This window comes from Mycteria americana, chromosome Z (assembly GCF_035582795.1).
Source record: "Mycteria americana isolate JAX WOST 10 ecotype Jacksonville Zoo and Gardens chromosome Z, USCA_MyAme_1.0, whole genome shotgun sequence".
NCBI lineage: Eukaryota > Metazoa > Chordata > Aves > Ciconiiformes > Ciconiidae > Mycteria > Mycteria americana.
The window spans coordinates 19,009,270-19,035,703 of NC_134396.1; the positions used below are offsets into that span (position 1 = coordinate 19,009,270).

Consider the following 26,434-nt stretch of genomic DNA (forward strand, 5'->3'; position numbering starts at 1 on the left):
AGAAAATGGAAACCGATCGGCAGTGTTTAAATCAATAGCTTTGTAGTAAAGCTTGTGGGGGTAGGGAGATAGTGGTAATGGGTAGATCAATTGGTCTTAGATGCCAATCATGGACTGTGTGTTTTGCATAGCAAACACATACCTTTCTGCTTGGGGATGTGCTGTTGTACTAGTGGTTCAATAAATACAAACTGTATAAAGAAAAAACTAACATGAGTAATAAAATATTCACATCTCTTTCTGATTTTATTGTACAAATCAAGGACAGTAAAGGAGAAACTGCATTATAGAGAGAGGTTCGAAGGACTGAGCTTTGAAAGGCGTCCCTTGTAAATACTATTTTTATTAAGCAAAGCTTACCAAGATCACACATCTAATTAAAAAGAGGTGAAATGCCTTAACTTGAAAACTGTGCCTAATGCATTTATTTAGAATGTGTATTAGGATGCTCACACTATGTACTCATAAGGAGAACATCTCTCCATTGCTATTTTTCTTGTGCCATCTCCTTGCAGAGGCACACCGCTTCAGCCACACTGGTGTTCTGCACAATAATGCCTCCCAAGCAGAAAGTTAGAGGAGTAAATGGAGGAACTTAGTCTTCTTTTAAAAGATTTTTGTGAGCATTACTGTTTCTTTTTGGGTTACTTTGTTCAGATTCTGCAAGCAGGATATACACAAATTAGAAGTATAAAGCCATTTTTTGTTGGCTAACTCACATGCAAGGTAGTCTGGTAGCTTGTTGAATCCTAGTTAAGCATTAGTATATTCACCATCCTGGTAAGAGACCTCAGTCTTTGGTAGGCAGGTAGGCATCAGTGAGCAGAAGAAAGGTTGGAACGGATCCTTGATGTTACAGACTGACTGCAGTACTCCACTGACTGTGGAGTAAAAATAAAAAAATTTTTTTTTTTTTTTCCTTGTCAGATTTTATATATTTCCATGTCGGTGTGTTTTCTCTTGAATCCTTGAGTTCCTAGTAATCACCATCTTAACAATCCTACCACTGTCTCTTATTTTATCTTTATTATCTTGCATGTCTCTACCTTTCAGATATTCTTAGGTCTTTCTCAGTGCTTACCAGTTTCATTTGATGTCTGAACAAAGATTTGAGAGGTTTGCCATGTCAGAATTTGGCCTTGGATCCTTGGAATGAAGACATTTGAATCTCTAGAGAAGAAAGGCAAGGAAGGTTACAGAGACAGAGGGTTACAGCATATACATGCCCTTATCCTATTTTGTGTACTTGTATTTAGCATTTCGGATTCCTGTCTGCATTTGTAAAACCCAGTAGGCAAATGTCCAGCTTCTTGTAGGTGTCTGGTGAGTGACTAAAGGTGAAGAGAAGGTGTCCTCTTTACAACATTGAGAGCTGGAGAAGGAAGCTTGTCCTTACCTCTTCTTCCCTATTCTTTTAATTTCCTCTTTCCAAATTCTCTTAGCTGTTCCCAAAGCCATGAAAGAATCACAGCTTTGAAGATAAAGTTAATTTACAGAGAACCTGTTTTCTTCTCGCCGTTCTTTTAGAAAGTATGCAGGACGTTATTTAGCTCTCTTTGAAACAACTTGGCATAGGGAACGTGTCCTAGTTTTCTCAAGGTTTAAGTGCAAAGAGTACAGTTAGAGCTCCCAAGAAGAAAGAGAAATGGAATGAAAGCAACAATTTCTATGCCTTCTGTTCTTGCTCAGAATAATGAGATCATGGGAAAATAGTGTGACATGTGACAGCAGTTTTTACAAGCATGGGCTGGTTACCTTATATTGGCATTTCCTATATCCCAGTGGCATTAGAAGAGCTGGGACCCCGTACATACTCTTCTACTGTTGTTATGGTGATAGAAAAGAAAGCTGTCTGTTCACCTTATCTGCCCTGGACTGTATAAAGAGACCATTTTGCTGATTACTCCAGAAGAGGTTGGTGTAGCAGGAAGAATCTACCATTTTCTTAAATGAAGTAAATTCCGTGAATGAGATTTAAAAACCTTGTTCAATCTGCTGTCTGCAGGTTCTACCTTATTGTAAAAGCTTTCGCTCTAAATTTTGTTTTCCAAGGGTGAGATTTTTTGCAGCATGAAATTCTCTTACCTCACTCTGCATTGATGTAGGAATTTTCCCAAGCAGAACTTTTACCTGCAAAGAGGAGTAAATGAAGAGGATTGGTTGAGTAGCAGTCAGTATTGAGTGCAAGCATGCATTCAGGTGTAGAAGCTTGCACAAAAGCATCTGATTAAAATTATGTAGTAGAATATGTTATGGAATATATTAAAAGCTAATGTTAGAGATGCAGAACTGTCTTCACATCACTGTCACTTCCATTTTCACTTGTTTCTTGCTGTTTCCTTCTCTAGTGCTTTGTCAGCCAATCACGAAGTTGTTTACAGATGTTAGATATTAATACAACCAAGCTGGTACTATTCTCTTTACTTCATTACTCTAAAGTAGTCAGTTGGCCCAGTTCCAGAAAGCAATTATATCGAGATAGATAACTGACCTGGAAAAAGCAAGGCTGGGCATGAACAACTAATCTCATTTATTCTGTCACCCCGGCCTTTTTTCTTTTCCGTCTTTTCCTTTCTTCAGCAAGACTATGAGCAAAGTCTCCCAGACTTTGCTCCTTTGCAGGAACTTAGTGTGTTGCTCTTCCTCTTCCATTTGTTTTTTTATCATCCGTGGAGTTTTTTTGAATACAAGACAAAACTAGTGAGCTGGTTTTGGATAGATGTATTCTGGGTCAAGCAGCTACTAGGAGTGAAACAAAAAAGAATAATATAAATAGCAAGAAGAATATTCCCAGCCTCTTGTTAGAATAATAATTTCTAAAAAGCTTTGAAAATTAAGACTTCAAAGATTGCCATTGTAGAATCTTACAAGAATTCATTCACAAGTGATAATATTATTCGTATTAGTTTTAAAGAAGATGTTGCCATCAGTGTTCTCAAGTCTTTTGTTATGGCAGAGAACTTCTTTCCCAGGAACCCTTTGGAGCCAATCCTTTAAAAAAAAAAATTGACGGAAGAGACAGGGAATAAGGAAAATGGACACTGGACTCAAATGACAGGTGCTAGCTGCTGCCACTGCAGCCATCTGTAGAAAAGTTACACGTCTTGTAAAGGATTTAATGTTAGTCTTGCAGTGTCATTTATCACGGAGATGGTATGTCTCCCTGTGTTCCTGTGGGATGATAGGATGTTCTTTATCATCTCTCATTTGTTCATCTTAATTGGGTACATCAGAAGATAAATTCATGTGATCCCTGGAATTGCATCATGAAAGTAATGTAGGTCTTTTAAAATACAATATGTACAGTTTAATAGTTATTAAGGCAACAGTAAGAGTAATGATGTCTAACATTATTTGCTCCTAAGTTCACAATTAAATACAAAACAGACTTTGTGAACTAGTGGCGAGGTACTGTTCTTGGACATCCCTATTTGTTTGATTCTTTTAAACATTCCTTCTGCAGACTTCTCATTAAGAATACACGTTCCACTAAGGATGTAACTTATCAATTGCACTTGCTAATACCAGAAAATGCGATCTTTAATTTTTTAAATCTAAAACCAGAACTGTTTTGTTGGCTTGAGAAACTTTGCTTTTTTTCTGATAAGCTGCTTCAGCTTGATCTTCCAGGAAAGTTAGAGCAACACCACCTGAGAGATGTTTCAGTGCAGCTTGAACCAATTGTCTGCCACATTGTTATGTTCAATGTTATGCCACAATGTTAATGTTCAAGCTTCAAACCACTTCTACAGTTTTTTGTTTAAACATCATTTATACTAATTATAGTATTCAAAGTATAAATAAATAAGTTAAATACACTGGAATTTAGTTCACTAGGTATTGGGGGAAATTGCGTGTACTGCAAGAGTCAATTTTATTATTAAACTTATCCATTAGATAGATACCTGATGAAATCTCCATCTTTGGAGCTACTCAGAGCTCAAATGGACAAGGCTCTGAGCAATGTGAACTAAGGTGGCCCTGAGTTGAGCAGGAGGTAGGACCAGGTGATTTCCAGACTCCCCTTCCGACCTGAATTGTTCTATGATTTTATGGAACTATGAAATTACTTTTGTTAAATTAGATAGTACTAGATCTCTAATATAAAGATGCAATAAAAGAGATGCAGATCAATAAACAAAAGCTGTATATTTAGCCTGTAAAGTGTGTGATAAAGAGAATGATAAAAGGGAGGATGATTTTCTCTAGCTGAAAAATAAATTTACTGAAGTATGCTGAAATTAAAGTAATGCAAAGTAAACCAGATGCTGGCTAAAGTGAAATTAAGAACAAAGTGGTTTTGAAGAACAACTAGTAATCAGAATTTCTGCTTGCAGACTATGAAGAGTTCATGGTTTATCAAAGAACATCTATTAGCTTTTTAATCTCTAGGGGAAAGGGAAGTGGAATGTTTGTTAACAGGAGAAGTGTTGAGTGGTCCTCTCAAGCAGTTACAGCCTTATAAAACCCAAGCTATGCTCATGCTTTTATTCCTTCTTATTGTGAAAAGATTGTTATAAGCATTTCAAAGCAATCTAATCATTGATGTTATAAGTCAAGTTTATGTACAAATGGCATGTCCAGTCAATGTAGGACATGAATCACTGTACACAAAACTGTTTATCTGTTTTATGCTGAATTATGTAGTGTACATCTTGCTTAAATATGAAGGATAACAGTGTTTGAATGATCAGTTGAACAATACCAATGGAGATATTGTTAAAAGTTTTAGTCATATAGTCCAGGTAGTATATATAAACAGCAAAAAGTTATGAGGCAATTGATTAAAGACCCTTCCTTCAGCTCTTAAGCTCATGGAGTTCTTGATCAGTTTTCAAAGGAAAAATTAAAGAAAAAAATATTACTTTCTTATTTTACAGTGCACTTGATCAGGCCAGCCAGTCAAACAATCCCTGCTCTTTTAGTATGCTAATGACTTTAGAGATGGATGGTACTTAAAGTAGTACAGGAAAAAAAAGTGAGAATTTGTTAGCTAAGGAAATTTTTAAAAGCAGCACTTCATAAATGATTCTTTGTAAAGAAAATACTAGCCAGGTTTGAAGGGACTGTTTCACTGTATGTTTACTAAATAATAATTTTCAACAAAGTTAGCATTAATGCTGGATTTTATTTGAAAAGCCCATGCTTGAGATTGCATCCATAAGCATAATTATAACACGTCAGAAAGTAAGAATGTACTAGTTCCTAAGCATTTGCTTGTGAAATTGGGTAATTATGGTAAGTAGTAAAATTTTAAGTAATAGGACCATAAAATGCTTTCCTGTTTCCAGGTGGCTTATCTTGCGTCTTTAAGAGGGAGACGCATGTGTTTTCTATATTATTGATCTAGTGCTCTTTTTTCCATCAGTCTATCTTATTTCAGAATTCTTAAAGTTGCAGAGTTATAAAAAATCAGTAACACATGTTTGAGGTTAATTTAAATACCATGGATATTAATTGAGGAAATATATTTTCCATTCTAATGATTGTATCATTGTATTTACGTAGGATATCTAAGGCATATCAGCAATCAATATGTATTGACTATTTGGTACATCAGGAAAAAAAAATTTCTTTTCTAAAAATTTCTCATGCCTCAAACAAAGATTCTGACTGGATGTACTGATCCTGAATTGCTAGCTGAATGCCTTATAGTATAGTTAGTCCATCAAACATAGCAGAGTGAATATATCTAGAGTTTCTGTAGACTTGGAGAACTCCAAGACGAGATAGTTGGAAACTCAGAGAATTGAATGGATAGGGAGAGCAAGTTCACTGTATGGTACTTATTTCTTAAGGAGGAATCTATGGCATTTGATAGTAGCATGCTACTACTGATTGTAATTTTTTCAACTCTGCCATTACAAAAGCTGCCTCAAATTCTGCAGTTTTCCAAATTCTGCAAATTGTGCTTTTACATCAACCGGTATGCTGTGGGGGTTTTTTAATATACAAAATGTTGCGAAATTGAAGTGATCTTTATTCCCAAATTTATTGTTTGCTTTGTTTGGGTTTTTTTAGACAATAATAACCCTTTTTGTTTGAAATTATGCCTTTCCTAGGTTTAGCCCTCTTTCTGGCACAGCTGTTGCTGATGACAGAATTTGTGAATAACAATTCTTTTAAAGGAATTGTGAAATGCTTAATAATTTGTCCTTTGCAAGCGTTTAGTTTGAGTGTGATGCCTTATAGATTACAAATAAACATTAATATGAGTAAAAGTTACATTTTCAGAAATGCAAGAGCATGCATACTGTATTAATACTACATTTGTACTGGAGAAAATGGATCAGTTTTACTGATGTAAGAAATTAGCAGGCTTTTGGATTAACAAGGTAGAAATCATGCAGGTAGTTCTTACACTGTTTATAGATTCCATAGTAAATTTGGAGCTGATATGTGTATATTAATCTGTGTTGAAGCACTTGGTTGATCCTGTATAATTTCTCTTTTCCCAGCACAAAGGATGATCATTTCAATGTTAACATTCAACCCCCCGTTGGAGAACTGCTTTTGCCTGTCACTATGTCAGAAAAGGACTTTAAGAAGGAGCAAGGTGAGAAATACTTCAGCAGCTTCAATAAATGTATTTGGATGAGAAGAGGGCTGTGTGCCTTTCAATTTACAAGTGTACAGCAAGTGCTTCCAGTGTAGCTGTTTGTGTTAGTCTCTGTTAGTATTCAGTCTGATGCTAATGATTTAATTTAAAAATATCTTTAAAGGGATGTGCAGTGGTATTTGACAGCTTTTCAGTGTGCCTTTAAAAGCACAAAGCCCACCTTTTACCCTGAAACAGTCTTTTGGCTCAGAGAGTTTTGGCTTTCTATCATGAAGTGTGAATGTCTTTCCTACTAGCAGTAAAGCAGAAAGTTGGAACCCCAGCTCAAGGAAATAAACCAAATATAAATTGATAAGGTGTCTGTCTTCACTAGTCTTTATTCCAAGGCTACTCTGAAATACTATTAGTGTACCTGTTCCTCAGCTACTTTAAAGATTATTTTAATCTTTTTCCTTTCAAACACTTCATATAAAAAAAATTCTTATTGGAATACTGTTTTAGAAAGGTGACATCTTTTATGTACTTCTGCATTCTTCTGATGTTGCGTCTTTAAAGAATGTAAGTTGCTGATGCTAGTCCAAACACAAACCTCCGTAAGAGCTTTCAGTGACTTGAATATTTTATACAAAATAATTAGAGAAAATTGTACTTAACTTGATCATGTGTTAAATGGAACAGTCCATACTGCTACCCTTAATTTGGATATGATTCTTGGATATTTTAAAATATAAACAATTACATTTTGGATGCATTAAAAGGTAATAGTGTTTACTCATGTATCTCAATGTATGGGGATTTACATGTGTAAATCTCTTCACACTGAGATTAGAATATACCCATGGGATCCTGTCTCATTGCTGTGTAAGGCTCAGAAACTCACTATATCCATCAAGCAGTCAAGAACACCAATGAGTAATGCTATGTATTATTAATTATTGCTTTTGAGCATTTCTTGCTTTTGTATTTTTGAATGATTAAGAAAGTAGTTTAAACATAGTCTAGATCATTTTCAGTTAAGCTTATGGCTGCAGTGAAAAGTTAGGATTGTGCTTTGTTTTCTTAACCAATTGATACTTATTTGCTGTTCTTACCCTTTGCTGGCTAAAGCCTGCCTCTCTGCTTTATACCTGCTCAGCAAACCAAGGTGAGTGATTGAACGAGGCTGTGGCACATGTATTTTAAACTGTTCCCTTCTAAAAATTGTAGCTGAGGTTGTAGTGAAAGCAAGGCAGGTTACTGTGCCCCCCCCCCCCCCCCCCCCCCCCGTTTTTATATTTGCTTGCTTTGTGATATTTTGATAGAGTTTTTGTATGTTTTACTGTGACTGAGGGCTTTTTTTCCTCCTGACTGGCCATACAGAACCACGAGCACATAGAAGAAGTATACTTGGAGAATAGCTGTGGTCCTCTGTGGAGTTGTTGCCAAAATTCCTTTTTCTTCTGCCATTTTACTTCTATGGTTGTTGATTATTTGTCTGAATAAATCTGGCAGCTGTTTGCTATGTTTAATAGAGCAGAAAGGCTACTCTGAATAAAGCTATTTGAAAATTTGTTTATATGAAGTATTTGTAAATCCATGAAGGTCTCTTGGCATTTCTGTATCGCTCTCTCTGTCTTCCTGAATTCATTCTTTGATGCAGGACTTGATGCTGGCAAATTTACCACAGGTTTAAAAACCTTTTCTATTGCATCTCTTTTCTTATACATATCAGCTGTTTCAGAATATTCATGGTAATAGAAGTCTCAGTTCTAAATTCTACATAAGTATTTATTACAAAGATCTAGGAGTAGCTAGCATTTGGGGAGAATTACTATGTGATCTTGCTAAATGAAAAATCCAAATTACAATAATAAATGTAGGGCAATTTAGAAGTTGGTATGTATTATTCTATTTTGTGTTTAACTTTGATTTGTCTGTATTCTCTAAATGAATCTGATTTATATAACTTGCTTTTCACTTGTCATGCTGTTTCCTTTTTTTTTTTTTTCTTTTTTTGTTTTTGGACATAAGATGTTTCAAGTCTTGTACCTGGAGATGCCTTATTTTATTTGCAACCAAAACAAATAGGTGAAAAATAGTGAAGGAGTGAGGAGAATATTAGAAATGCAAGATTATATTGGGGGAGAATGAAAATATGTGTGGGTTTTAAGGATTTTTACATCTAAATTGCATGTGTAACCTAATAAGAATGCTAAAGAGGAAATAGCCGGTATTATACTGCTATGTAGAAGACAATTCATTGCTACACATCTTTACTCAATTACACTCTGCTGTTTTGCATTGTCTGTTACATTTGTATATGTCCATTTTCTTCCTGATGGCATAACGAGAGGGAAACAGACAGGTTATTGAATATTCATGGCTATGAAGGTTATCTAGTGGTAGCAGCAGAACCTCGAAAGCTGGATTTATCCACATGCTGCGCATGATACGCTTAGCCTTGCTACGCTGCCTTCCCTTCCCTTCCCTCCTGAGCGGGGGAATCCTCCGGTGAGGTAATTCCCCAGAGCAGCAGCTCAGTTAGTGGTTGATGTTGTGATTGACAATTCGGAAGCAATGGATAAAAGTGGTATTGCCAAACTACTCTTTACCTTTCTGGTTAAATATTTTTACTGATCTTCAGGCCTCAGGATTTTATACCCTGTTTTACATCACATCGCCATGAAAAGTCCAGTTTCTATAGCAGGAATTCTCCATGAGTGAGACACGTACTGTTGGGATCTCTGTATCCAAATTTTTACTTGTCTGCTGTTTTTAAAAATCAGTAGCAAAACTCCCCTTGCCTTAGTTCAGAATAGAACTAGTCTGGTAGCTAACATACCTTGTTACCTACCAGTGTAATTTTTCCAATTTAATTTCCTTTTATTATTAAAAATGCGTACAGTTATTTCATTGTATCAGTTAGTTAACCCAGATTAATTGCTGCTCTGTGCTCCTTAGATTCTCATGTTTCAAGCAATTTTAAAGGTGGCATGCGATTGTTATAGCTGGATATTAGTCAGAATTTTTATGAAGGTGTTTTTAAAATAGCCAGTTAAAACTACTTTAAGTATAAAGACTTCCCCCTCCCCCCCGACATGTTTTAAAATAACGTTGTGAAATTTTTTTTTAAAAGTGTATACTTGATTCACATTTTAAAAAAACCCAACCAAACCCAAAAAACAAACACCTTGGTTAAGTAAATAAATTGTTTACCTAATTTTATTAAGATTTATATATCCAACTTGTCTTCCTAACAAGCAAGATGCTAATTCTTTAAATGGTTGGACATTTACTATTTTCTGGCCCTTGACTACCACGAGCAATCATATTTGATGCCCCTTAATTAGAGCACCCTTTTTTCTTTCCAGGTTCTTTTCCACCTCAGCAATCGAGACAATACATTTGCTTACCATGCTGCTCTCCTAAGTGTTCTTTTGCATGTAAATTAATCTTGATTCAGTTTACACTGTCATGCTGAGTGGTACAAATTGCCTATAACAATAAAACAGCATGAGTTAAAAATAAAGGGGGGTGAAAAGGCAGATTGAATGTGTGCCTTACTTGATAGGATGTTACTTTGCTTTATGCCAATACATTAGTCGACGATAATGAATCTTCTGTTCTGAAAAGCATGGTTTAGTTGATTTTTTTAATTTTACTTCAATGGAGCAGTACCTTGTCTTTTATAGAACAAGTTAGACAAACCATTAATGACAAGAGTGTTAAGGTTAAATATGAAGCAATGCATTCATTTCTCTGAGTGCTATCCATCTTTCCATTTACAGGAGCTTGACAAAAGTACTGGCTTTGTACAACATTTCCTTTAATTACATGCTGCGGGAAACAGGCTTTTAACATAAACATAGTTGCATTCATTTATTCAGCATTTGCTCTTCAATAGAGCTTAATGGAGAAGGTTTAAATCCTAAATGAGTACACACATCTCTCAGGAGTGTTATGTCAGTCCCTGTGCTCTGCTTAAAAGCAGTTTTAGTCTGCGTATGTAGTTTTTAAAGCTTTTGCCTAATAGTGAAGTTAAACAATTTGAAACAGAATGTTCTATTCCCGAGATAAAGCTGATCTTTACAGAAGTCGTATGCTTATTTTTGTTCTCTTCAACAGCAAATCATGTTCAAAAATATCCTGTTATTTACTTATGAGCTGTTCCATTTTTACTTTGATATTTCTTTTTTTTTTTTTTTGTGACAGCAGCTAATGCACATTCTAGTGCATTAAAATGTTGGATTTATTTTTTTAATTGCTCTATTAAGCATCTTAGTGCCATTTGCCCTGGGTGAGAACTGTATGTGCAGCCCTAAAATATTAGCCTTTTGAGACTTTTGCATTGTTTTCATTGTTAATGTTACCGTGGGTTTCAGATGCTTCATATTTCTGCCTGAAGTACTGTGGTCCATTGTTTGTTCTGTTTTCAGCTTCTGACATAGCGTAAAAATACGCACACAATGTTAAGTTGTAGTAACTGTTGGGTTTTAATCAACACAACCGTCTGGCAAATCATTCTTCTAAACAATGGGTTGATAGAAGAGAAAAGTGGGGGTTTTGTTAAAATGTCCTTGAACAACATTTCCTTCTTTACTTTTTTTTGTCATATGTTTGGATATAATCTTGATGTTTCTGTTCCATTTTCAAATAGTTTATCATGACATTTTAGAGAGATGGATACGAACTGAATTTCCCAGTTTCTAATGTGATTACTTTATCTTCATGACTACTATCTGGATTTAAAGATTATTTTTAGCAATTGGATTTGAATTTACAATTAAATGCAGTGGTTTTATAATTGAAAGATTAGAAGGTGTCTTTGTATATGGTCTTACTTAAGTAACACTGATTTAGAAAAGTCCAGCTTAATATTTCATTTCTGTGTTTACATTCTCTTTTAAGTTATGCTTTTTGTGAAAAAGAACCATCTTGGTTTCACAGTTGCATTAGTATCACACATATCATTGTTCAGTTATTAGTAATTTGTTTCTAATAATAGGGCATTGCAAGTAATACATTAAACTAATGTAATTACGTAATTTCTTATAAAATTGTTTTCTCGACGAATGATTTAACTTTTAATGCAAATGTAGTTTTTTTGTCTCGAAGTCTCTTATTTTGGTTTTATGCTAAATAAGCGAGCAAACCTTAAAGTATTCATAATGAAATACTTAATGTTTCAGGGATGCTGACGGGAATGAATGAGACATCTGCTACAATAGCTGTTGCTCCGCAGAACTCTACTAGACTTGTAATAATTGAGAGGGTAGTGAAGGCAGCAAACCTGGGTGTAGTCCCTTCTGGTCAAGATAACATACACAGGTAAGATTACGTGTCATTCATAGTGGAACCATCTTTTAATTTGAATTTGTTAGTTCAAAATTTGTCAGCATTTGGTAATATTAGGGAAAAGTTTATTATCCACACTTTTAACAGATAAGGTACCCTATTATACTGTAACATAGAATCCTAAGCAGATACTAACTCAAGCCTAAGTACTTCTCAGGTCTTTATTTGAATGTATATAGAACAATCAAATATCTAGACTTTACTGTACAGTTAGGGGGAGTTGTCCTTTCCTGGTTTTGTTTCAATGGGAAAAGGCAGCATTTTAAAGCACAGTACTTTTAAGAACATCTATATGGTTTTTTTACTTTTGTTTCTGTTTCCAAAAGTAAGTGGCCTTATTCAGGTTTATCATCTGTGAGAAGCAGCTCGTTTTTCCCACATTGATTTTTGACCTAGTATATCCAGCTAGTTAAACCTAGAACCTGATTTTTTTTTTTTCCAGTTGGATGAAGATCTTTTTAACTGCAGGTTGAACATTAAATTGAACATTTACTTGTTCTTCCTATATATATGCAAGCAAAAAGTGATCAGCAAAAAAAGTCATTGGACCTGTCTAAATTCCAAATGTTACTTGTAGATCAGTCCATTTCATCCAAAAGCTGTGGTACAGAATGTCAGTGGAATTGATATGATTGTTGGTTAATGACAGCTTTTAATGTGATTGACTCAAAATATTTAGCCCTGTGAATCTGTATGGCTTCTCACTTGTGACAGGAATAAACAGGAGAATTGCCATGTATGGAAAACTGAGTGGACACAAATAACAACAGCAAGATGTAATTGGAAGCTGTTAATCTGGTCTTGGAATAAGAAAATGCATACAACTCTCCTAGCATCTACTAAAACTTTTCCAGAGTGTGAATTATCTCTTTAGCCCCCTGAATTTTGCTATTTCAATAAGCAAAGTATCTTCTTTTAAAGCAAAGAACAATGTTTTTCTTTGAAATTTTGCTGACGAAGATGGCTGTTTGGAATCGTGAGAATCCTGTAGCCTACACAGGACTAATAACCTGATATTTCTCTTTGTTGGACTGAGTCTTTTTTGCATCGCTGGGCATTTGTATTGCATTGAATTAACATTAACCCAGCTGGATTTTCCTATGTATTTGATACGGTCAATGATAAAATTCTGTTTCACCATAAAAACATGGTACAGCTAGTGCGATTGCACTGAAATGATTGTCACTATTGACACCTGCTCCTCCATGAAAGAGTCCTCATTTGTTGCATTCCTGAGGGATCTATACAGCCTGCGTTCTCAACATCAATTCAAAGACTAGGTGAGAGTGTCAATCAAGAGAGACTGAAGTGTCTGCAGTATACAGGTGTTCTCCATCTTTACCCTATCCATCACATGAGACTTATCGCATAGGGATGGATTGTTTTGTGACTGAGTCTCGAAAAGGCTCCCTAAAATAATAGCTTAGTTCCTAGCTCAGCCCCAGGTTTCCTGATTGTAGATAAGTTTCTCATTTGATCTTGCTCTTTATTTTTTTTTTTAATTAAAAGGACGTTTTCCACAAAACAGAGTCTATAACCAACAGTAAATAAATTGAAGATGTACTTCCTGTTGGGTACACTCCTTCAGAGACAGTGATTGAAGGCATGGTCGGGCTGAAATATTCAGAATGCTTTAGAGCATCCTGAAATCATGTTTCCTTTTTTTGATTCAAAATAGAGTGTATTCAGTCTGCCACAGTAGTTACAGAATAGTTTGCATTTATAACGTCCATCAGGCAAAAAAAATTGTTTATAACAACTTAAATGGCCTACCAGAAATGCCCAGCAATGAGAAGCATTTAGAAAATAGCCCTTCATTTGCTTCACCATAAGTAACTGGAGTTCACAGATACTATGTAGTCATAAATGCACCTAGTTCTTACTGAGAACAGGAACATGAACATTAACTAATTGATACTGTGATGAACCTGTTCATCTTTTAAATACAACTACATTATCATTAAAGTAAATCCTAGATTTAGATGAATGAATATTTGAAATACAGCTTAGATAATGAATACTTTGAAAATTCTGAAACAAATTACTAAAATATTTATATATATATATATATATATATATATATATATATATATATATATATATAAAGAGGTATACATATATTTGGATTAAATAAACTCTGCCATGAGAGTAAACAAAAATGGAATCTCTACTTGCAAAATCTCATGGATGCAAGAAGTGTGCCATGTTTTATTTACGTGACACATACACCATTTCAGGATAATAAAATAAACAGTCACCTTTTACCTTGACAAAGCAGTTATGGATTCAATAAAAATATGTTAAAAGTTTTTTTTTCTTTTTCTATAGTGTTGTCATTTGTCTTGTTTGTTTTACTGCAAGTGGTAGTTGAGGAAAAAAATTATATACAAGAACTTGTTTCAGCTCATCATGCTATTCTGTGAGGACTACTTGAGTTCATTTCTGGGAAGTGTTTAGTACATACCCTTTTACACAGGAAAAGTAGTACTATTTTTAAACTGACGCTCTGCACTGTGCAGCATGAATTATATTAACCTCTTAGTTGGTCATCCCCAACTTGAGTATTACTACTTAATGATGGCTAATGCCAAGAAATTTATATTGCCTGGTAATGCAATATACTCGTTCAAAATGAAATTGAATAGTTTAATACAAGTGTATCCGATGGACATGAACAGGTGCGTGTTTCGTGGGGTTTTTTCAGTCTAAACATATTTCCACTCATGATGAAGATGTTGTCATGCTGGTGGGACCCAATTACTGCTCCTTAAATTGATAACCCTACTTAGGATTGTGTTTTTGCACCCAGTAAAAACACTTAGGGCAAATATAATGAAGATTTGAAAATAAATACTTGAAACAAATATCAACAGAATAGCATGCAGTCACCAATGAAAAATGACATAAATGTAAACCTGTCAAATCCATCAGCTATATATCAGTCCATATCACGTATAGCAACACTTTCTTACATGCATTTTTTTCTGTCTTTACCATATGGCTATTGAATTTTTGCATTTACTTGAAATGTAATAATTTAACTGTTAACTGAGTGTAGAACAAAATGCCAGATAACACAGTTGGTTCTATTTTAAACTCTCTTTTCTGACCTGTTTTATTTGAAGTGATACCTGCAAAAATTTTGAACTCAATAGCCTACATATATATCAGAACACAAATGTGCAGATTTTTATGTATATATTTACAAAATAAATTTGCTGTACTATTTTACTTCCTTAAGTGTACTTACCTGCTCTTCAAATGAGTTTATACAAGCTATTAGATTACTGGGCCTTATAAGGCTGCATACAGTGCATTCTCATGTTCTTAATAGGATTTAACTATTTTATGTATTTATCTTTTGTTATCAAGGGGAAACATTATTTCAATTTTAAAGGCTTCTACTAAAAACAAGAATGTGAAATGCATTTCAAAAGAGGGTTTTTGAGCAGGAAATATAATGTCTCCTTAAATATGAAAACTTAAGAAAAAAATGTATTATTTTTCTTAAAATATTCTTTCACAAGAGTGATTAGGGTAATTGTTGCAATATACATGGCTCTTTCAATGTTCTGAGAACTGTTGTTTGTTAAAAATATTTTAAGTAGGTTGTGGGTTGAGGAACACAGGCATGTTGATAAAGTGATTTCAGAAAGAATCAGCTAAGGCACCAAGCTTCTGCCCTGTGACTCAGACCACATCTGTGGGCACCATTTGAATATCTAAAGACAAAGACATTGAAAGAAAAGTATTTGTTCCTGCAGGGAATTAAATCAGTCTGAATAACTACGTTTAGGGACCAAGTACTTTTCAGTTGAAGTATGTCTCCTGTTTGTTGTCTGTGGGGGAAATCTAGCAGGAATTTTTCCATCTTCAAGATAAGAGGATACATAATTGAGGACATTTATTCCCTCAAAGTTGATTCTTCTGTGGGCCATCACTTCAGATCCCTGTCTCTACTTGGGCAACAACATTCATTGCTTTATATATCAAAAATAAATTCTAGGCTGTTCTCTTCTATTTCAAACTGCGATGAGATGAAGGCACTATTCAACTCAAGATTTTCAGTAATTTTGCTTTTAACCAACACAAGCATTATGTATCCAGAAATGCCCTTAATGCTAGTGTTACTTTCAAGATGTGTTGCTTATTCCTCTCAGATGAATATTCTAAAAATTCCACGGGTCTCTTCCTCCTTTATTCATTTTCAGCTCCATAGCCTCCTACCAGGATAGGTAATCTTCATTTTCTTCACTTTGAATGTAGCAAAAGACAACAGATGGTGATAGAATGAAAAGACTAGTTGCAGACTTTAATCTTAGAAAGACTTGAATGCTCTTATGATCCTCTTGAAATTGTCAAAATATTGTCTACTGTTACATAAGGCCCTCTGCATGAAGGAGAGGCATTTCAGGCAAAATTGGCTTAGAAAGAAAATAATGGAAGTACACATAGAAAGCATTTCTTTCCACTACCTACAAAATATGGTGCAAAAGCTTTTAATGTGTTGGCAGTAGCATACAGCAGAAAAGGTCCTGTTCAGAGCTGGGATGACGAACTGGATTTGCTTCTTCACTCTTTCACTTTTTTTTGGGCTTGTGTGAGTCCATTGATGTCAGAATATAATGTGTAATGGAATGGAGAATCAGGCCATCTTGAACTGCCTGCCTCTCTGCCTTCCACTTCCTGAAGCATTTCTTAAACGCGATGCATTGTATTCTAGTAGATTATTTCCCTCAATGACCGAGGCTCTACAAAATGATGCACGGTAGAGCACCTTTTCCACGTTTTTCATTTTTGAAGAATTTACTTGTACATTGCCCAATCAGTCAGTCAGATAAAAGCCTGAACCCATCAGGATGGATATGAAGAATGAATTTTAGTCAACCTCAACTCATTTAATAGTCCATTGAACTAGTCTGTTGCTGCTGTTGTGTTTTGGAAGGAATCCACAATTAGTAAAAGGAAATAGTTGGGTTAGAAAGTGAGCATGGTGTCATCTACATATCTCTATTCTGCACTTCATCGGGATGGCCTTAGCCATTGACCAGCGCTCTCAGACATATGACAGCATTAATTTCAGTCCTCTAATTTGAGATGGTCAAGTCTGTAATTTCAGCAACCCAAAATGGGACAATCTGAGGTTTTGGAGAAAATCAAACCTCAGCTTCTTTCAATACTGAAGCCTTAATTTGCTTCAGAACAGCCATTTCACATTTTGAAATAATAAGTTTAATATCTTTCTCCATTACAGTCATGAAAGTGGTCATTCTAATAGCCATCTCTTATTTCTAGAGATCACCAGAACTTGCAGAGGGAGGGTTCTCATCTCTTAGCGTGTTGTCATAGTAGACACCTGAATTAGCAGCAAACAAGCTAGCTTTTAAACAAGAAGCATAAAACAGCACTTCTGCTCATTGCTGGGGTAGGTCTAACTAGCCCAAGCACAGCACTGCATGCAGTGACTATGCTGCTTCTGGGGCCTATATTTTTAAGGACGCTTGACTGCACCATATAGATATGCCAGTTTGTTCAGAGCTTGCTGGGTGTAGTACATCATTGTTTAGCGTACCCATGACCTATGTGATTTTGTAAATAAGCAAATATTGAACAAGATGTAAAATACCTTCCCCTGGTCTTTTGGAGGCTTGCATTATTATCCTTTAGCAAAATCAAAAACATACTGTGTAAATCATGTAATATGACAGTAAGCACACTGCAATGGATGAGCATTGGAATCCTGAAGAATGTGAAAGCAACTAGACCCAATATAGAAACTTGCATAAAATGCTTAAAAAAACAGAAATCCAAGGATCAACACTTGTTTTTCACTAGCCTTTATTCCCCACCCCATGCATCAGTCTGACAGTCTGGTTGTATTCACCCCTTTTTATCATTTTGCAACCTGTCATGTCCCATTTATAGTATATTGGCAGACTGATTCTCAAAGGAAAAAGGGTTTTGTTTACAGACAATTTTGATTATCAGAGAATGGCGTGCTTAATAATCAGTTATCCTCCCCACATCTTTTTAATCGAGCAACACTTAATGTGGGGAGAAAAGGAATGCACTTGTGCGCGTATGTAGGTAGGTTTGTATTGAACAAAACCCCATTTAAAGGGTCCACCTGGAAAATTTATCTGTGTATGTCATCTTCCAATTTGTACTAAATTTGGAAGAATTCTCAGGCAGAAAGTTGGTGATCAGACCCTATCAGCTTACCATAACTAACAACTGCATCTGCTTCCAGCATGTCAGAAAGGAAGGGCTATCACCCATCTATTGAGGATAAACACAGTGTAGAAATTTCTGAGAAATATAAATTGTTTATAGTTATTCCATTTTAATCCAAACATACTTTCTCAGTAGCTGACAAACAGGTCTTTAAAAAAGTCTTGCTGGATTTTTAAGACCGTTTCTGCTCTGTGTGTACACAGAAATCTTTCCTAAGATTTTTTACTAAGCAATTGGCCTGTCAGAGAGCTCAAATGAAGTGAAATCTACCTCTGGCATTAGATCCTTTGACGCAGTTATGTGGACTGTTCTGCTTCTGTGGTTCCTTAGCTGTGGGGCTCAGTCATCTTTTTCTACTCTTCTAGAGAGCTGCAATGGGTAGCTGAGTAAATAAACTTGTAATAGACATGCAGCCTTGATTTTGCTTCCTAATTTCTCAAGTAGGAATTAATTAGAGAGCTAAATACCCTAGGCAAAACAGTTTCTCTGGTAGCCTTTACCTGTAGGAGACAGAATTTTAGATGGAATAGTATATCCACGTCCACGGTATTTCAGCCTTCATTGTAGCCAAAAGTTGTAAACTCTTAATGTTTTCGTGATTTATGATAGAAGTAATTCTAGCTTTAAAAAAAAAAAGCCCAGCTAGGCTAACCATTTGTATTTCTTTTGTCAGCCAGGACTAGAAGCCTTTCTGTTTAGTCATTATTCTTAGGTAAATATTTTTATTCCTAGAGAAAATGAAAACTGAAATTTTAAAATATGAAAGAACGCATTCAGTAGTTTCTACTAGATATTCCTTAATTTCTTAATCAAATCCTAATGTTCCAAAACCTTGGCATTTTCTCCCTGCTAACAAAAGGGCCCTGTGTGTATTAATACAGTTTCCATGTATTATCAGCATATGAAGGTTTTGATTAACTGGTACAAAATACTTGATCAAGAGAATGCCTTTCTACAACATCATTTTAAGGCCCTTAACATTTTAAATGTATTATTGTATTTAAGGAGCTTGCATGTGGATTGCAAAATTTAAAAATAACTTGAAGAAATTAAATTTGAGCTTAACATTAAAAGTATATGAGTGAGTCATTTTAGATATAAGGTTAATCAAAATAGATTGTTCTAGCCTAGCTTATTTGCTGTCCACTAGAGGACAGCACTGCTTTTGTATCTGAATGCTGTAAAGTGAAAAATATGTGCAGCATTTTCTTTGAAAAACAAACAGGAACCTTCTGAGCCAGTAGTTTAAACAGAGGACATTTAACACTTAAAAAACTAACCGAACGGAAGAATATCTTGAATTTGAAAGATCTCTGAGCAAGTTTAATGTTTTAATATATTTCTGTAAGGTAACTTACTTTCTTGGAATTAAATAATTTTTCTGCAAATTAAAATTTATAGCCTGTTTTAAAAACAGACTGTATGTAATTCTCAAATACTTATCATATTAAGTGCCTGATTCTTTAAGAAAAATAGAAATAATAGACTAGATGAGAAAATAAAATAGATTGAGGAGTACTATTATAATTTTCTAGGTGTGAGGACCAAATATTTTGATTCAAGCTTTTAGCTTATTGAAGTTTTGGGGAGGAGCCATAAATACCTACATATAAAAATGCTGAAGTTTTTGAACTAAAGGTAAATTTGGAGGATGATAAAAAGTTCATGCAGCATCTTTTTGAATGTGTGGAGTAGTGCTATGTATTGGACAATAAATTCAGAAGACTCATTTGCATTCCTGCATTTTTGTTAGAGGTACAGTGCAACTGCTCACTGGCAACTGAGGACAAGCTCAAAAGCTATTTTGGCAATAGAACTAAAAATGGTAAAAAATATAGCACAGAATTGATTGCAATTTATTTTACAGTTTTATGATTTTATTAAACCCAAAAATAGTTAATATCGGAAATAATTACATTATGGTAATGAATTAGGTATTTTGAACAATTATTCTAAGATTGTGTTAAAATAGCATTAAATGTACTGGAAAAAAGAAAATGTCAAATTATCATAATATTATTTTTAAGGTAAATATTAATCAAATTTTATTATTAATAACCTGTGTTAAACAAGGTTTTTTTTCTGAGAGGTTAAAATCACCAGGTTAAGAAAAAGATCCTTCTTTTTGTAAGTATATTTCTGCTTATGTTTTAGTATTAAGCTTACTCTATCCCCAGGTCAGAACTAATACATAGTAATGCTCTTCTGAATACTTCTTTTTCATGTTCTAAGGCTTACTCAGAGAATGAATACAAGTAATTCATAACTTAGCCAATTTTTAGATTAAATGTTAATTGTAAAGTCAAACCTGTACATAGATAGAATTTATCAGAGTAAGGTGAAGATTCAGAGTACTGAAACTATAAATATTTTTGTTGTCCAATTGATACACTGGAAGGTAATTCGTAGTTGTTTATTCTTATATTTACAAATTGAAGACTAATTCACAGCAGTATTTTTTTCCCCTTTGAATATATTCATTGCATAACTTGATTACACATTTGTCAACTTTGGACTAATTATTTTTCTACAGCTAGGGCAGGGCATTGCATCTTCTGATCGTCTTTCTTACTAATAGGATTCTGTCTGCTTCAGCAGGCAGTAATTGAAGGCTTCATGTACAAGATTTAAAGAAAGGGCGGAGAAAAAAAAGTTTTAGCCTCCATGGGCCATTGTCACTGTTTCTGGTAAGCAGCAGAACAGAAAAAGGAGAAAATTTAGCTTGAACAGAAAAATCAGGAAGAAGAGCGCCTGACAGGAGAGAATGTATGTTTTAGTGCTGTTGAATTATGCATAACAAACCCTGCTCTGCTGTAAACAAATGTCCGATAGTGATTGTTCAGGTGTAAATTTACTTTCTCAAATGTTTAATTTTAAAGAGCAGATTTGAGTGAGTTACTCCGTTTCTGTGTATTCACTGGCATGGAATTTTCATAACCTTTCCCCATAAAATGCCTCTCCTGTATATTGTAGCTATCTTCTGTCTACAAATAAAGGGAAAATAACTGCTAGTCTGTAGTTAAGCTAGTCATCATTACAAAGCCAGTATATGGCAAATGCTGTCACATTGTAGTATCTGATACTCTGTGTTTTCCCTTTATATCAAGTATAAATCAAATATTTTTGTGTGATAATCATTAACAAATATTATTTTCATGGAAAGTCACCAAGAATATGTACTTGATTTTTAACTCTTGAAAGGCTGAACGACTTTCTAAAAATATACAGTACTTTATTGATGTTGATTTGGTATTTCATTCTTAATATGTATTTCCTTACCTACTGACAGGTACTATATTTATGTAAAAACAATCTATGAACTCCTTCTCTTTTTTTTCCATGTCACATAGCCTCAGAATATTTAACATTCTTTTTCAAGAAAAAAAATATTTGGGAAAAACTCAGAATATGCAAATATATCTCACATTGTTATGTTTCTAATCTGTCTTAATTTTTTTAAATGGGAAAAGTCTTAACAGCTGCAAATCTTACTGAATATTTTTAATGATGTGAAATCAGTTTTAGAATTAATATTATCACAGAAAGAAAACTAGAAAATAACTGCAGTATAGCAGAAACAGACATCTTGAAACTATTAGTAAATATTTGGTTCTGTTTTCTGAATGGTATTCTCATTTACTTTCTTTTTTTTCATATTCACTGATGCATCCTTTGTTGCAACAGAACCATGCTAATATTATAATGTCTTATGTTAAGAGTTGTCCATAGGACAAATTATTTATTTTGGACCTACAAACAACCAATTTACAAGCTAGAGTTTAATGTACTATAGTGCAATTTCCAAGGCTTATTTCAGTCTATGAATTCTGATTGTTTTTAATATCTTTTTTCCAATTTTTTTGTATTCAAATTCTAACCTTTAAGGCAGTATCAACTTTCAGAAAAAGTAAAAAATAATTACTGACCTTGTGGGGAAAATAAAAGTTTCTCACAAAGAATAAATACCTACTATAGAAAGTGATTAATTTTTGCTGCTGAAAGATTTTTGTAATGGCTTTTTGGTCTAACTAGTTGAGCACAACACACCTTTTGGAAAATCCACGTGGGCTTATGATAAGGGTAAGCATATAAATGCAATAATATGTACTTAGTTGAAAAAACAGCTATTACCCAAACCTTCAATGACAGTATATTTAAAACACCTAAATAATTAGCAAATCAGTTTTACTGATAGTGTCTTCTAACCAACTGCTTCATCCTTTTATAACTGTATTCAGTTTCAAAGATCGTATAAGCATATATATGTTATAAGTCTGTTTAGAAACAGAATTATCTTCCCTACTTTAAGGAGCAGATTTTGTTTTCCAAAGTTCAAAAGCAGTGGTAAACCCATTGTGTGGTTGTTCTTCTATACACCTTTTTTTAATGGTGAAATAAGTCATCCTGTTCCGTTCCAATCCTTTTTTCACTAAGCGATTCCAGACCAGTGACCATTGATACAGACCAATTAGCCACTGCTAGTTATGCATACTAACACTTCGTGTAAAATTATTGGAGTATCAGACCCTTTGTGTCTTGCAAACCACATACAAACTCACATTTTATTGATTTTACGTGTTTTGTTCAGAGGTGTGCAAAAATACTGTTAATCCCCTATGTGATTTTGCAAATCCACATGTAAAAATACCAGTGCAAAACTCATCGCTGATGCTTTGGGCCGCCTTGGCTTTCGCAGAACTGACTTTGTATCACTTTCAGGTTTTAATAAAAGAGGGTAAAATCAAGCCTCGGGGCTATGAAACACAGCAGGAGTGCCAACTACCAACCTATTTATGTGCATACTCAGACATAATCTGCTTCTGTGTTGTCCCAAGACATAACTGTTAAGTAAATAAAGTGACTAATAAGACTATTGTTTCTATAATTATCCCCCTGTCAAAATCAACAAGAGAAATAGTGATCTTCTACATTGCAGTGCAAATAGATGAAATCATTGCTATAACTAGCTAAGTAGCTAATTTTTATAGTAGTAATGTTGTTTTAGAACCTCCTATTAAAGGGAGAGGTCTTTGAATGTATCTATAATCCGGACAAAAGAAATAGATTGACCTGTGATGGGTGACATTAGAGAAGTGCCCCGTGTTTCCTTAATTAGTATAATGTGTTATGAGATTTTGATATGCTTAGTTTAAAAAGAAAAAAGGCAGAAATTACTTCTCGTTTAAAGAGAACCTGCTTCCTGCCTAAGTGGCTAATATTTTAATTAAGTCTGGAGTGAAGTTTTTTGAGTATCTCCTGATAAACTCCCTCCTTTATGTTGATGGTAATTAAACAGATCCCCAAGGGCTTGGGTAGGCGCTTTGCGAGGTCCATGCTAATTGTCAGACATGAGACACTGACCAGTTGGTTTGCTCTTGAATAGCCGACAGCGTGCTGTCAGCCCAGCAGTTTGATTTTTCTCTATTGTGAGCTGTTGTCAGGGCTAACTGGGTCCTATTGTGGCTGAAGATGTTGCACAAATTGAGGCAGATGGCTCTGATTCAGACACGTGTCATTCAGAAAGAGGAGAGGAGATTGGCCCTGCAAAGTGGGGTCAGACTGGGTCACAGACCTGCTCTACACTTGTTAGTGTTTTCAAAAGCCCATGTGCAGCAACTTTGTTGTTGTCGAGTAACCAAGGGGAAAAAAAGAAAAAAAAAAGGCAAAAAAAAGCATGGTGTGCTCCTTGTGGAAGATGGAAGACGAGGCTGTTGCCATACTCTTCTGTAGCCATCCTCTTCCTTCCCATCTCTTGGGCCTGGCTGTGCATGCAGAATGAATTAACAGGATTGACAGAAGTTCATTGTGCCTAAAATGGCTTTTCAGTCAATTGTGGAGCTTAAAAGGCTAGTTTTGCTTTTAATTCCATGTAATTAGTGGGTTCTTCATGTCTTGGAATTTAGTAATGGTGCATTACTCCTAACTTTTGTTTATCTGGTTGGTTGGAGAGGGGGGTTTATTTGCTTTGTAGGGTTTTTAATAATTATAAAATATTTAGAAATATTGGCCACATTTTAATGATTAAATATTCTGGAGATAAATTAACAGGTGGGATGATTTGGTGTCTTGCTGTTACCATCATTTCAAATGATCATGTTGGATGTTTATAACTTCAAATATTTTTAGTTTGAATTAAATTAATTCCCAAGATGGCAGGAGGATTCACTTCTCTGAAAGTACGACAGTTTGGCTTTTTGGAAGTGTTCTACTACATTTAGTATAGTTGCATTTTCTTTGGGGCACCAAATAATGATAGTTATCCATGGAAAACTCCATACAGCTGAATTCAAGTTGCCAGTGTCCACTAAAATAGTTCTTGAGTATTGTAGATGAACTGAAGAATCAGAATTTACATAAAAATTTATGTAAATAGATTTTATTGTTTGCACTATTAAGTACACAACTTTGCATGATACTTTTTTGTCCTTCTTAAATGCAAAAATATTTACACAATGCTGAACAAGTTCTTTCTGAAGAATTTATGGAGGTTTTTGTGGTTTATCCCCTGAAATGCATTAGTGAAATTGGAGACATTTTATTATATTTGAGCTCATTTAACTTTTGCAGAAAGAAATATTAGCAGTCTTTGACCTTAAGATCCTCAGTGATTTTTATTTTTTATTTTTTATTTTTCTTTCCTCCTCCAGGTTTGCAGCTAAGACTGTGCACAGTGGGTCACTGATGCTAGTCACAGTGGAGCTGAAGGAAAGCTCTACAGCACAGCTCATCATAAACACCGAGAAAACTGTGATTGGTTCTGTTCTGCTGCGGGAGCTGAAGCCTGTCCTGTCCCAGGGGTAACCTGCTTACATCTGGACTTCAGAATCTGGCACACAACAAAAGTGCCTGGCATCCACTACTGCTGCCTTTCATTTATAATAATAGCCCTTCCATCTGGCAGTGGGGGAAGAATACACTCTTGACATTCTTGTCTTCTGCTTTAGAATGCTAGTGCGTATCTATCATGTATGCAAGTGCTTTCCTTTTTTTCTGCTTGCTAACCAAAGAACATATATTTTACTGTCAGTTATCTGCGCTTTTAAATGTATTCCCCATTTGTTCTACACTAGTCCTTCCCTCTCGGCTCCCTTCCCCCGCTACCTTTCTTCCGTCGGTTTTCCCCACTATAGTGGACAAATACTAGATAATAAAGTTCAAGGGAAATCACACTGCTTGAAAAGTGAGTTAAAATGGCAGATAGGCTACAGCAACATACACAACTACTACGTGGTTCAGAGAGGTTTTGTTGCATAAGTGTAAAAATACAATAGGTACAGCAAAATGGTGTTTGCTTTCTGGAAATGCTTGTAAACCTGAACTCGTCTATTAAGAACATTGTTCCCACCTACTGCCATTTTCTCAAATATTTCTGTTAAGATGCCAATAAAGTAGTGCTATGAGCAGAGGCTCCCTCTTTCTTGTTTTGGTAGAGAACTTATAATGATGATCGCCAGTATTGTATATAACTGGTTAATTAAAGTAAATACGAACAAGGTTGGACACTACATATGCATCAGCAAACTGTTCTTGTGAAAGTAGCCAGTGTTTGTGTTCCTATTGTAATTTTCTGCTGTGCAGTTACATTTTTGTTAATAAACAAAGCCAGTAACTGCCTATTTTCAAATTGGCCCATTCATAAAATACTGATTGAATTATTAGAAATCAGTGTTATGTGAAATACTGATTATTAGTCTATTGTGGCAAATACAGTCATCTAACAATAAGTTATTCAGATCTTTGCTTCAAATTTGTATTGTAAACTGAGATTAAGATGTCTCCCACCTGTGCATAAACCGGGGCTTGAGGCAAAGAGAATTCATAGCCATACCTACTGAAATAGGGCTGAGAAGACCAACAGCCGTGCAACCTTTGTTGCACCCAGTTTTCTGCTTATAGCCTGGGTGTCACTGATTTTGACCTTCCCTTCATGTCCTGGTTATATGGTAGGACTGAAAATGCTGAGCTTTCTTATTTCATATCAGTTCTCCTCACTTCCAACATGGCTTTTCCTAGTAGCTTATGGCTCTGCTACAGATGTTTTCATGATGCGGAGAAGATATTTGGGTAACTGCACCCTTGCTCTGTAACCAGGACCCTTGCATGGTCCTTTGATGCTAAGTGGTGCTGTTTTGGTTTAGCTTTCTGGATGATATGAAATATCGCTTCATCAGAAATGTTGCGTTACTGTACACTGGAAAATTCTTCTAAAATTTTCTGCTAAAATTTGGTAGAACTAAAAGGTAGCTTCAATGTGTACCAGAGTTTATTGGCAAATTCTAAAGAGGGTTTGATTTTTTTTTTTTAAGT

General features: G+C 34.9%; 1 protein-coding gene across 10 annotated transcripts in view; it reads left to right on the plus strand.

Moving 5' to 3' along the window:
• Positions 1-25,527, plus strand: part of AP3B1 (adaptor related protein complex 3 subunit beta 1) — a 174,699-nt gene extending 149,172 nt beyond the window's left edge. For 9 of the 10 annotated variants that reach the window (XM_075526422.1, XM_075526419.1, XM_075526418.1 and 6 more), the window contains 3 exons: positions 6,459-6,556; positions 11,728-11,866; positions 24,775-25,527. In XM_075526422.1, the coding sequence (XP_075382537.1) occupies positions 6,459-6,556; positions 11,728-11,866; positions 24,775-24,928 (391 nt within the window). In that variant the 3' untranslated portion in view covers positions 24,929-25,527. Of the gene's footprint in view, positions 1-6,458; positions 6,557-11,727; positions 11,867-24,774 lie in introns of those variants that run through there. The other variant, XR_012778927.1, reaches the window with a different exon arrangement.
• Positions 25,528-26,434: the final 907 nt, after the last annotated feature.